This window comes from Odocoileus virginianus, chromosome 20 (genome assembly GCF_023699985.2).
Source record: "Odocoileus virginianus isolate 20LAN1187 ecotype Illinois chromosome 20, Ovbor_1.2, whole genome shotgun sequence".
NCBI lineage: Eukaryota > Metazoa > Chordata > Mammalia > Artiodactyla > Cervidae > Odocoileus > Odocoileus virginianus.
The window spans coordinates 26238784-26252447 of record NC_069693.1 but is presented as its reverse complement, the minus strand read 5'-3'; the positions used below and the strand labels follow the sequence as shown (position 1 = coordinate 26252447).

Genomic DNA, 13664 nt, shown 5'->3' with positions numbered 1-13664 from the left:
AGTAAGTGGGAATCTCAGTTAGTAGATGTGGTAAGCTAAGTTACATTGATAGGCAATTCAGAGAGTTATTGCAGATTTAGTCAGGTATCATGCATGAGGTTGTCACGGTCACTTGTTCAATTAGGTGCACACCACTGGAGTTTTAAATTCACAATGTGGAAGGGAATTCACAATGTGCACTTATCAGAACAGAAGGAAATGTGTGGTTAAACGGTTTCAGCTATAACTGTAGACTGTTTCCCTTGGTCCACATGGGAGGAGAAATGGAACCTAATGTTTTTTACTTTTTTCCCAATATCAGTAGAAATTGACTCAGCATGGTTTATGGGGGCTCTTAACAGGAAAAATAGTTGTGTTTAGTAGTCTAGGAGAATGACATAAATATGTGCTAAGAAGGCATAAGTCCTCTAGGTTTTATTTTACAGGTGCTTCAGTAGTCATTTTTCTTGCATATTTATAATTACTGACAGTCCTACTAAACCTCTCTAAAAACAAGAGTGCCTCAAGATTTTTTTGTTGAAGAAACTGCTGAGTTGATTAAAGAAAAAGGTGTTCTCAGCTTTTTCCTCCTTTTATTTTTTCTTACTCCTTTCTTATTTTATCACAGTAAAATACTCACCTCAAGATAATAGCATCATCCATGTTTCATCAAGATGATCCATCCTTTCTTGGTGGATCCTTAATTGCTTGAGAACAATTATATTTTCAGGCAATAGGAAAATTGATTTGGTAATCCAAAATGAAAGTGACTTAAATTTGGAAATCATGCCTAAAGTGACTTTTGCTCAAGGGTTATTTACTTGAAACATATTATGTGTTATATGCATAAGTAAGTGTTGTATCAGTTTTAACTTAAGTTAGCCAGAGTTGATTTCTATTGCTATTAGCCAAAGAACCTTAAGTTAAAAAAAAAAAAAAAGAAGGGAAAAGCAGCAGCATTACTTATCAGAAGTCTGTGAGGTGGTTCATTCGACAGAAAGGACAGGAGAAGAGCCTGACCCTGGGTGGCTTCAGGTATCCAAATAGAAACAGTGCATTTGCTTCAGGGGCTAGTGAATTCCAGTTGTTGTACCTCTACATGTCTTTCTACTCAAGATTCAAAAATTAAGGCAAAGTACCTGAATGTCCCAGCTTCAGCTGCAAGAGAAATGATGTCTACTTCAAGCATCATCTTACTACAAACAGTTTTTATAAAATCTGTGAAACTTCCTTTTAAAATTAATCTAGAAAAATTGTGACTAGAAATAAAATCCTGGTAAGCCAGATTAGCTTAATGTATAGAACATAGTCAGAGGCTATGCTTTGTATATTTTCCTGCAATTCTTAATTTTATCATTGTATTTAGTTCCCCCCCCCTCAAAGAAAACCAGTTTTCATAAGTAAGTTTATCCTTTGTTTCTTGTGTGTCTGATGGCTCATCGTGGATTTTCATCCTTCTTTTCTGTGTCTTAGGTATATTTGAAGGCTCCGATGATTCTCAATGGAGTCTGTGTTATCTGGAAAGGCTGGATTGATCTCCAGAGACTGGATGGTATGGGCTGCCTGGAGTTTGATGAGGAGCGAGCCCAGGTAGGGTGACTTCGGGCTTTACCGACTGGTCCCTGTATTTATCCCTAATCTTGCCTTTGTCTGGAGATCTATTTTACCCAGTCTTTAAGAGTAAGTATACGGTGCTGCCCTGGGAGCTTCAGTGGTCCCAGCCTTGCAGCTGGTGGGGGAGGCTGCCCAGTGGTGGCAGTGGTGTGTCCCTGGCCCGCTGGACTGTAGCTTCTTTACTGCCAAGTCATCTGTTCATCCATCCGTGGGGGTCCACAATGGCCACCTTCAGCCGCCAGGAATTTTTCCAGCAGCTCCTGCAGGACTGTCTCCTGCCTACTGCCCAGCAGGGCCTTGACCAGATCTGGCTGCTCCTTGCCATCTGTCTTGGCTGCCGCCTCCTCTGGAGGCTCGGATTGCCATCCTACCTGAAGCACGCAAGTACTGTGGCAGGTGGGTTCTTCAGCCTCTACCACTTCTTCGAGCTGCACATGGTCTGGGTCGTGCTGCTCAGCCTTCTGTGCTACCTCGCGCTCTTCCTCTGCCGACATTCCTCCCATCGCGGTGTCTTCATCTCCGTCACCATCCTCGCCTACCTGCTCGTGGGTGAGACGTACATGGTGGACACTGTGGTGTGGCACAGGATGCGAGGGGCCCAGATGATTGTGGCCATGAAGGCGGTGTCTCTGGGCTTTGACTTGGATCGGGGTGAGGTGAGCGTTGTGCCCTCACCCGTGGAGTTCATGGGCTACCTCTGCTTTGTGGGCACCGTCATCTTTGGGCCCTGGATATCCTTCCACAGGTACTTAGAGGCCGTCCAAGGCCGCCCACTGAGCTGCCGGTGGCTGCAGAAGGTGGCCCAGAGCCTGTTACTGGCCCTTCTGTGCCTGGTGCTGTCCACCTGTGTGGGCCCCTATCTCTTCCCTTACTTCATCCCCCTTGATGGTGACCACCTCCTTCGCAAGTGGCTGCGAGCCTATGAGAGTGCCATCTCCTTCCGCTTGAGCAACTATTTTGTGGGCTTTCTATCCGAGGCCACAGCCACATTGGCAGGGACCGGCTTCACCAAGGAGAAGGATCACCTGGAATGGGACCTGACCGTCTCTAAGCCACTGAACGTGGAGCTGCCCCGGTCCATGGTGGAAGTTGTCACAAGCTGGAACCTGCCCATGTCTTGCTGGCTGAATAACTATGTTTTCAAGAATGCTCTCCACCTGGGGACCTTCTCAGCCGTGCTGGTCACCTATACAGCCAGTGCCCTCCTGCACGGCTTTAGCTTCCACCTGGCTGCGGTGCTGCTGTCTCTGGCGTTTATCACTTACGTGGAGCACATCCTCCGAAAGTGCCTGGCTCGGATCCTCAGTGCCTGCATCTTGTCGAGAAGGTGCCCGCCAGACTGTTCACACCAGTATCGTTCGGGCCTGGGGGTGCGAGCCTTAAACCTGCTCTTTGGGGCCCTGGCCATCTTCCACCTGGCCTACCTGGGCTCCCTGTTTGATGTTGATGTGGACGACACCACAGAGGAGCAGGGCTACGGCATGGCATACACGGTCCACAAGTGGTCAGAGCTCAGCTGGGCCAGTCACTGGGTCACTTTTGGATGCTGGATCTTCTACTGTCTAATAGGCTGAGACACATCTGAGGCAGCTGCCTCAAGAGCCCTCCTCAGGGTGGTGGGGATGAGGGAAGGCCCTCTCTAATTTTTGATCCTTCTCCATTCTTCACACTGCCCCCCATACCCCTACACACACACACACACACATTCATACACACACACATCATTTCCATACCTTCCAATCCCCACTTCCACCACAGGACGGGAAGGGAGTGGTCCCTGTTGCGGCCTAGGGGTGGGGAGAGCCTGGAGAACAGAGAACAGGAGATCCAGGGCCTTCCTGCCTGTCTTGTCTCTTTGTGTATACAGTTTGTTATCATCAAGTAAATTTGGAAGTTATTTTTTTTTTAAGAGTAAGCATAGAAAGTCTCATGTTCTCATAATGTTGAGGAATTCTGAAGAGACTGAGACCCAGGTTTTGGTCCGTTTGGGGAAAGTTTTCCTTCAGTGGTTTTAAATTGCGTCGGATTACCACTGTGGGCTTAGTGGGGCACTTCAAAGTGGAGTAGATGGTTCTATTTAATATTTGCTCTGAATCTTTGGCACATTTTGGGGGGAGGGAGCCCAGTTTAAAATAAAATGTACGAGCAGCAGTTTTGAAACAGCTGAATGAGGAGCTTGGCAAGTTCTCCTTCCAAAAAAGCAATTGTTAAACTTAACAAAATTGTAAACAAACAAGCAAAAACCCATTTACGGTCTCTGGAAATTAACCAAAGGACATATATTGAGAGGCATTTATTCGAACAAAGCTAGTGAATTTCAGTATAAACAGTGATGATCATCTAGCACGTTAGGAGATGCTCCCACCTCCTCCCTCAGCTCTGGTTCCTCAAGTTCCCTGGGCGTGCCATGAGGACTGGCAGCTCTGTTGTCCTGTCAGAGGGAACTGATTTTATTTAGAGCAGCACTTGGAAAAACACATGCCCAGGGCTGTTACGAAAACAATAGCAGTCTCTGTGGCAGACAGAGACTCTGGGAAAGCTAATGTTGCAGGGAACAAGAAAATGGCAGACTGGCCAGAAATTTATCAGGGAAATCTAGGGAAAGAGATAGCTAAAGTGAGCCCTACTATTCATATCACACTTAGCTCTTAGGGTCCAAAAGGCTGTGTACATGTACAAGGCTACACCTGTTCAGGAGAGGACAGAGGACCCTTGAAAGCTACTGGCCCCTGACTGAATGCAGAGTAGACTGATAAACTTCCTACACTTTGAAAGTATCCCTCCAAGTCACACACAGACCCCATGGCAAAGGATTTCAAAGCCTTCTGGCTCAAGGTGTTGAAGCAAAACCTCTGACCAGTCATTGGCTGACCACTAAGTTATGCTGACCTGGGACAGCCCCCTAGAAAGCAAAGCTTGAACAACAACAAAAAATAAAAACAAGAACAACAACAACAAAAAAAGCAGTGACCTCAGAGTTTGGACACTGATGGGGAAACAGACTCCAGAAAATTAGGCAAGTCACTAAGTGGACAAACAGAAAACAGGCAACATGAAGCTGTAGGCAGAATTTCGATTTGCTACTAATTTGGAGTATTTCATTTAAAATACCCAGTTTTTAAGGAAATTATAAGACATGAAAATAAGCACAAAAGTGTGACTGTTATTCAGGGAAAAGCAAGCAATAGAAACTTGGAGTGAGCTCAGTGGCAAATGATGGTTCCTAGTAACAAAAAGAGCAGCTTCTTTTTCAATGTATTCAAAGAACTAAAGGAAAAATTCTTCCTTTTGCCAATGACTCTTCAAAGAGAGGATTAATAAAGAGATTTGAGACTTCCCTCGTCCAGTGGTTAAGACTCTCTGTTGCCAATGCAGGGGGTGTGGGTTCGATCCCTGGTCGGGAAACTAAGATCTCACATGCTGTGCAGTGCAGCCAAAAGAGATTTTTTTTTAAAAAAAGGAATAAAGAGATCTAAATTTTTAAAAGGAATCAAATAGAAATTCTAGAATTTGAAAAGTACAGTGACTGAAATGAAAAATTCACAAACTCAACTGATTGGAGCTGGCAAAAGAATTAGTGAATTTGAACACAGGTTAACGGAGGTTATCCAGTCTCAAGAACAGAAAGCAGAAAGCAAAAGAAAAACAATCAGTATCAGAGACGGTGGGATGCCATCACACAGAACAGCATACATGTAATGAAAGTCTCAGATGGAGAGGAGAGAAAGAAAGGAGCAGAAAATGTGTTTTAAGAAATAGCTGAAAACTTCTGAATTGATTAAAAATGCTCATCTCCATATCCAAGAAGTTTAATGAACTTTAAGGATAAACAGAAAGAAATTCACACCTAGATACATCATAGCCAAACCTGCAAAAGGGAAGCCTCATTACATGCAAGTGAGTCACAGTAAGATTAACAGCTGACTGACTTTTGTAATTATGGGGGCCAGAACATGTCAGTATATGATTATTAGTGGATGTTAATTTTTCAGTTGTTTAATATTAATCCACTTAATGAAGTTAAAATGATGGCATGAATAAAAAGGAGCTCTCTTTTTTGTTAGTTCTGTTATCTCTTTCCATGTTATTGTCCAAATATAGAAATGCAGGAATTGTCTCCTTAAGAGATCAAAAAAATTAAACTTTCCTAGTAAAAAAATTCAGATTCAGAGTTAAAATTCTTAAGAAAGAATCTCTGCCACTTTGATTTCCATAGGGATAAGGAATACTTAATTGTTTCAGAAAAAATAGTAAATAATTAGCAATTTAGAAGGCTGTTTTTGTAAAAGGTGATTAAGTTTAACCCACAGTATTTTCCATACTTAGAATTTTCCAGATTTTGTTGCCCTGGTCCACAGATTGGGTTTTATTGCTATAAACTGTCATATTCTGTGATCAAAAACTAATATAATAATAGGTCTTTCATAGTATAAAAATTTTAAAGCAAGGGGTGCCAACCATCAGCACTTCTCTGGAGCGTTCACCATCCCAAATCTTCTGGAAGATAATAAAAGTAAAAAGACAATATAGTATAGAAGTTAGGAGTAGGAGCTTCATGGTCATAGAATTATGATTCCTGGCTCCACCACTTACCAGCTATTGTGAACAGCATGTTTGTGTTACCCCTAAGTTAGTATTTTGAAGCCTCAGCTTCCAATATGACTGTATTTAGAGATAGGGCATTTATGGGGCATGTTCTTGTTGTTTAGTCACTAAGTTGTGTCCCCCATGGATTGTAGCCCTCCAGGCTCCTCTGTCTGGGATTTTCCAGCCAAGAATAAAGTGGGTTCCCATTTCCTTCTCAAGGGTATTTTCCTGATCCAGGGATCAAACCTGCATCTCACATGTTGGCAGGTGGATTCTTTTACCACTGGGCCACCAGTGAAGCCCCCTTATGGGGTTGATTAAGGTTAAATGAGGTCCGAAGAGTGGAGTCCTGATGTGACAGGATTAGTGTCCTGGTAAGAAACACAGAAGAGAGCTAGCTTGCTTATTCTCTCTGCCATGTGAGAACAAAATTCTCTAACAGTTGCTGAGGTACCTGGTAAGCTAAGAGATAAACAGAGGATAGTCACAACTCCATTTTAAAAAATTAAATTGTGTAAGTATTTCTGCTGAAATATTTTCACAGGTATTGTCTTTTTGCCTTTGTTCAGAGTATCTTTGACAAACATTGGCAAAGATATGGAAAAACAGTTATTTGATTACATAAAGTTGACAGAACATTTGGAAAACTGGCAATAAATACTAAAGCTGCACATGTGTGTATGTGTGATCAAGTAATTCTTTTCTGAGGCTTGGTATGCAGTGGAAATGAATGTGTGTGTGTGTGTGTGTGTAATCATCAAGATACACATACTAGGACGTTTGTAACAGCATTATTGGTTAATAGCCAGGAACTGTATAAACTGCCCAAATGCCCACTAAGCTGTCAAATCGGTAAATTGCATGTTCACACAGAGAAATACAAAGAAAATTAAAAACTACAACTAGCCCACCAATGAGTGAATTTCACAAATATATTAAGGGTATTAAAAAAAAAAACCACATGCTGTATGAATACATTTATATATCAAAGTACAAAAATAGGTAAAACTAATACTACATGGTGTTAAAAAGAACGGTAGTGATTTATCCTTGGAAGAGGAGGCTAGTTACTGGAATGGAGGAGAAGGCTTCCAAGATGCTGCTAATGTTCTGTTTCTTCATGTGGCTTTTAGTTAAAGAGCAGGTTCAGTTTCTGAAAATTCATAAAACTATCTTTTAGGACAGTGCTGTCCAGTAGAATTCAAATGTGAGCCATATTATGTAATTTAAATTTTTCTAAAAAGTCACATTTTAAAAAGTTTTTTCTAATTGCTAACTTGTGCATTTTATTTATCCCAGTATATCCAAAATATTATCATTTGAACATAAAGGATATAAACATTTATTGAGACATTTTACCTTTTTTTGGCAATAAGTATTTGAAACCCAGTGTGTTTTCCAGTTACTCAAATTAGCAACATTTCCAGTATGCAGTACTCACATGGCTAGAGGCTGTGCTACTGGACAACACAGCCCTAAGATGTATACTATTTTGTGTGTATAACATACTTCAATAAAGTGTTTTGAAAGTTTCCCACAATGAAGATATATCTGAGTACAGTTGTATAAACTCACAATTGAATCATGTTTGCTGATTGTATTTTCACTTCATTTTCTGTAATGTGTAAGGGGTAAATTTCAGTGTTGTTTTCCTATGTTTGATTTTCAATAACTGCAATTCTTTGAAAGCTGGAAAAACTGAAAAATGTAGCACTTCACCATTGAGTACTTGGATCAGAGATTTCCAGCTAGTTTTGAACAAAATAGAGCTAAAAGGACTCATTCACATGGGAAAAAAAAATCAATGTCATTTTAGGAACTAGGTTGATTTCAGAGAAGTTCTTCAAAGGCTCAGATTTTTAAAATCCAAAGTGCTTGTGTAAAGTCATGTGAATTTTTTTGTGTTCAGCATCAACTTTGTCACAGATTTTATAGTTCAGCCACTTTGTGAATACATGGATATATTTGTAATTTGTGCAATTCTGATGTCTAGTTGATTGGTAGAATTCCTCACTACTTTGGGAAAGAATTGTTCTGGTAACAATTATGAATTACTTGTGTACCACAACTAATTCCTAGTAAATTTCTATTTCATCATTTAAAAAATTCACCAAGAATATTATTCTTTATACAGTGTTTAAATGTTTGTACCACCGTTTGTATTTGTATTATCAGTTTAAGAACTAATAGCTTTATCTTCGTTGTTGTAGTTTTTAAATTAATTTAGCAGTCAGAAAAATGTTTTACCTTCAATATAATGACTTTCCAAAACTTCTATTTTGATTTTATAATAAGGTTAGAAAAATTTAGCCATTATTGGGATGAGTAGATTTTTCTATTTAAAGTACCTGATGACATTGATGTAAAACTGGTATCCTATAGCTTTTTGCAAGGTTTTTCTTTCAGCCAAACCAACATGGAAACAACTTTGCTTTTTGTATGTGCACAAGAATGTGAGTGAAAATTTAGAAGAGTCATTTGATTTAAATAAAAGTTATATTCTACAGAGTGGTGTTAAATGTACCGTTTGCAGCTGCACATGCTAAATTATCGCCTTTGAAGTATATGTTGATGCTTCTTCAGCAGATTTATTTCTTCTGGTTTTCATGTGATCAGTGATAATCATCCTGGTCCCCACAGAGAATAGGAAATGTCATTATGTTGTACAGATTATGCGTTCATCATCAGCTTTCTTGGATACGAATTTGATTCTTAATTTTTCATTTAATATATACATCTATTTTTAAATTCATTGCACAGAAAGGTAAGTATTACCAAACTATAAAATATAATTGTAGATTTAGCTGTACAATGAAGACAAAATCAACATAGCAAGAATGGTTGAGAATAGCCTATTTGTATCCTCTATGAGAGCTCTGCTAGACTTTTTTCCCATGTGGGTTTCACGAACACCCAACCACTCTTTATGATGACCCCACCTGACTGCTTTGTGCAGACTGTGGTATAGACTATGGAGTAACAGACTAGTATAGCAGGTAGCTGGTGGGCACCAGAGTGTTGAAAGCCTCTCCCACGACTGCCGGAGTCTGGCTGGTGTTGGTTGTCCATATCTGTTTTAGCATACTTTATGGGCGAGTGTGTAGTTTTATCAGCAAGTACTCTTTATACTATCCTTGAAAGGGAGGTGCTATCTAAGTTCCCACCAGGAAAGGATCAAAGTAACGTTGGGTCGCTGATTGTCTTTTAGTTTAACCAGTTATTAAAGTATAGACACTGTTCATTGCACATATATTTCACATCTTACTAGAAAAGATGAAGCTGGAATTATAGGTAGAGAGCTACCAAATCTCTCTTGGCTTTTTCTTACTACAAATAATAGTAATAATTCCTTTTTATTTTAATAAGGTAAAAACCTATGATCCTTGGTAAAATACACATTAGTGGCTAATAACTTCCTTAGGGAGTTAGACTACATCTCATATTATATGCTCTCATTTTATCTTTCAAGTCTTGTCTACTGTTTTCAGTCACAACTGGTAATTATTTATTGATTGTTGTAATTATTTGTTCATTGTCCACCTGCCCTACTAGACCAGAAACTGTGAGGGAAAGCATTGTTTGTTCTTACTCATTGTATACATGGCACCCAGCACAGTGACTTGGGCATCATAAAGACTCACTGGACATTTGTGGAATAAATGAAATTAAGTGAATGAATACACAGAACAGAAGGGATATCCTGTTATCATTAGACATGTCCTAGTTGATACCTAACTAAGAGAAAACCCTTAGGAGTTGGGAATAGTGTTCTTTTGAGGGTGTCTCTGGCTTATACATTACATTCTGAGAATACAGTTGGTATATATTAGTAATGTGTAGTCACATGTATAAATTTTATCTGTCCACAAATGCTTATAAAAGAATAGGATTTATTGAAAGTTGTCAGGTATTGCAATTAAATTTTTTTATGTTATTTAATCTCATAAAGTATTACGGCTATGTGCATTCTTCATGAGAGTTTACTGAGGCTTAGAAAATGAAATACCCCTGGGTCACAAAGCTAGTAAATGCATCATAAGAGGGGAAACTTGCTCACACTTTTCATTTTGTTTAGTCAGTGAAAATGACAAGTATTGAACAACCCTACTAACATAGCCAAATAAAGGATGTAGCACACGGAATAAGATGTCAGCGGTATGCAGTTCAGGCCCGGTGTAGCACATACCACTGGGGGCTGTGGGTCCTTTCATTTTTCTGCTGCAGTGTGCTCAGTGTGTATGGCTACATCCTCAGTAGTATGTGTGCAAGATGGATGCTGTGTCTCTAGTCATTGCATCAGTTGCCAGGGAGAAAGAAAGGTGACATGTCTCTTAAATGACTCTTAGAAGCCCTATCAGGTGACTTACACTTGTGTATCATTGGCTAGAGCTTGTTACCTGGCCACCCATTCCTGCAGTGAAACTTGGGGCAGTTGAATATTGACTTTTTTGGTTTTGTTGTTGATATTTTAGTTTCATCAACTGCATTGAAAGTTCTAGTGTTGAGATGTATATGGCTGCAAACATTGAGCATCCTGTGCTGTAGACAGTGAGGAAGCTTTAAGTTGGGGGTTATTATGGTCAGGTTGTGCTTTAGAAGGCATGCTCGGATGGCTGTATTATGGCTTGGGGGATGATAGAATGGAAGCAGTAAGTAATTGCAGTAATTTAGTGAGAGTTCTTAGGAGCCTGAACTAGCAAAATGTTGGTATGAATGAAAAAGAGACTATAAAGATTGAAAAAACAGGAGGTCACATGGATAGGATTTGGTGGTTGATTGGGTCTGTGAAGATAAGAGGAGAGTAAAGTGTCACAGGTAGTTCAGAGAGTGAGTGGTGCTACCATCCAGACTAAAGTATAGAGGGTGAGTTTAAATTGGTTGCCTTTTAGACACAAGAAGTTTGAGGTATCTGGGTTTCCTTCATGTACAGATTTTTATTCATCCATTGGGAAAGGATTCAGGTAGATTTGTTACTTGTTACAGATAATTTTCCTTGATAATATCCCTTGGAATTTTCTTTTTGTTGACTATAAGTTTCTAACATTTGTACAATCAATTCTGTTAATACTCTCTTCTATATTTCTGGCTTCAGTGTTATAATTAGAGCATCCGGCCTGTCTTATCCCCACACTGTAGAAGTATCTACTAATTTCTTTTTCCTTATACTTCTGTGTCTTAAATATTGACTTGATTAGGATTTTATTTTGGTGAATAGGATGAGGTAAGGATGGAAAAGGGAAGAGCATTTTCATTTGTTAGAATGTGATTGAACATGATTATGATTTCCAGGGTGTTATACTAGCACACAAAAATAATTGAGGTTTTCTTGGAGAAGTTGCTCTAATGTTTTTTTATGGCTTTGATGTTTTGAGAAATCCTTTGTTGTTCCTTTCTTTCAAAAAATACAACACCCGCCCCAAATTTTAATTTTTTGATTACAAGTCAAAATTAAAATACCTATTTCATGTCTTCTTATGACAGCAGGAGGACGCCTTAGCACAGCAGGCCTTTGAAGAGGCCCGAAGAAGGACACGTGAATTTGAAGACCGAGACAGGTCTCATCGGGAGGAAATGGAGGTGAGAGTTTCACAGCTGCTGGCAGTAACTGGTTAGTACTTTCCCCCAAACTCTCAGGCTCTATTTGTGATGTTTGTGCATAATGTTTTTAAGTAGTTTGATGTCTTTCATTTTTAAAAAGTGGTGCTCTGTGACTTCCATGTTTATTAAATATAATTGCTAAAACAAAACTTTAGTCTTAAGGTTGTACATGAATTCCTCATTTATTGGTCTTCCTAAAAATTATTTACTGTAAGGTATATTTTCTATTCATTGATCTAAATATCTTCTTTTTTCTTAAATATCTTTCATATTTTTGTGTAAAAACTATCTTATGTTATTATAGAACATGTGTTTTTAGAACATTATTAAAATGTTTGGGAAAAACATTATTTTCTACTTTTCTGTAAATATTTTGTCTTGATATTGTAGCATTTAATTTTCAGTCATCTGTATAGTCTCTTTACTAGTGGAGAATTGAATACTTTCAAACTACTCCAAAGAATGAAATTAACTTAGACTATTTTTATTTAAGTCTTTTTGTGATAAAGTGAAATAGACACCAAATCTACACCAAAAAAAAAAAAAAAAGTAGCTTTATTATTGGAAGGCTAACACTTTATAACCGTCTAGATTTTTTTTTTAATGTGATATTTACCCAGGTAGTCCCACCTCCATGTGTGCATTTAATTATGACCTTATCTTTCCACTCAGAAGTAGTTGTTGCCTCAGTATTTGTGGTGATCTGAAGTGACCACACTTCCTTGTGTCAGTTTACAGTTTTATTACCCATGTCTGCTTCAGTCCTCAACACTCACATTTAGTCTTGTCCAGGACTTAAATTCAGTATGACTATCAACTAAATACAGTAATTTCCAGGCATTAGAAAGTGTTCTGAAAACTGGTTGAACAAAAGTGTGAATGTGCTTACTTAAATACTACTGAACTGTGTGCTTAGATAAGATGTAATTTTTATGTTATTTACATATATTTTTCCATGTTAAAAACATTTTTTAGGTCAGTGTTATATGATAGAGAAAATTTGTTGTTTTTCCATGCACAAAATTATATGTACACTATTTAAATGAGCATAAGTGTCTGTGTCTGTGTCTCTGTGTGTGTGTATACACAAAGACAGTGGTTAAGATCCCAGACCCTGGAGCCAGATAGCAAGCTCTGAATCTGACTGCCACTTTGTCACCTCTGATAACATGTTTCACCTTTCTGGGACTGAGTTTCTCATCTATAATTATGCCTATCTCATACGTTCATCATAAAGATTAAATGAGTAAATATTAATACATGTGAAAGCACCTTTACAGAATGTGGCACTGACTGGGTGTCAGCTGACATTATTGGCATTACTTCATATATATGTTTGTTAAAATATTTTCTAAGGGAATTCCCTAGTGGTCTAGTTGTTAGGACTCTGTGCTTTCACTGCCAAGGGCCCAGGTTCAATCCCTGATTGGGGAACTATAAGATCTCGCAAGCCATGTAGCATGGCTATATATATATATAACAAATTAAAAAATCAAGTCTACTTAGTGCTTAGTGTATGAAACAATTATCATTTAATGGTTGATATTTCCCTTTGTCAGTGAGTAAATTGATTTAATTGGCTGATAGCGACTGATGATGACCTCAAAAATACTTTCTAGCCAGGGGAAGAGACAGGAGGGATGTAATGCAGTATATTTTTTTCTCTGAAGCTTTTACAATTCTTGTAATCAACCTTTCCATGGCATTTTCTTTGAGGACACTCATTTCTGTAATAGTAAGAAGTTTTCAATGTATAATATGCATTTGTTATCTCAAGTATAATAAGCATTTGTTATCTGAACCTTTTTGCTCATGCTGTTTGTTCCTTGACTGAGAATTTACTCTTCTGCGTATTCAAGGTCCAGCTTAAGTGTTATCTGTCAGTC

The 13664-nt window shown here is 38.8% G+C and overlaps 1 protein-coding gene and 1 pseudogene across 2 annotated transcripts in view; both read left to right on the top strand.

Moving 5' to 3' along the window:
• The window catches only part of CBFB (core-binding factor subunit beta), a 48069-nt gene that overhangs the window by 22876 nt on the left and 11529 nt on the right, over positions 1-13664 (top strand). The window contains exons 4-5 of one of the 2 annotated variants that reach the window (XM_020884926.2): positions 1453-1569; positions 11662-11757. In XM_020884926.2, the coding sequence (XP_020740585.1) occupies positions 1453-1569; positions 11662-11757 (213 nt within the window). Of the gene's footprint in view, positions 1-1452; positions 1570-11661; positions 11789-13664 lie in introns of both variants that reach the window. The other variant, XM_020884927.2, reaches the window with a different exon arrangement.
• Positions 1576-10901, top strand: LOC110131941 (protein-serine O-palmitoleoyltransferase porcupine pseudogene; annotated as a pseudogene).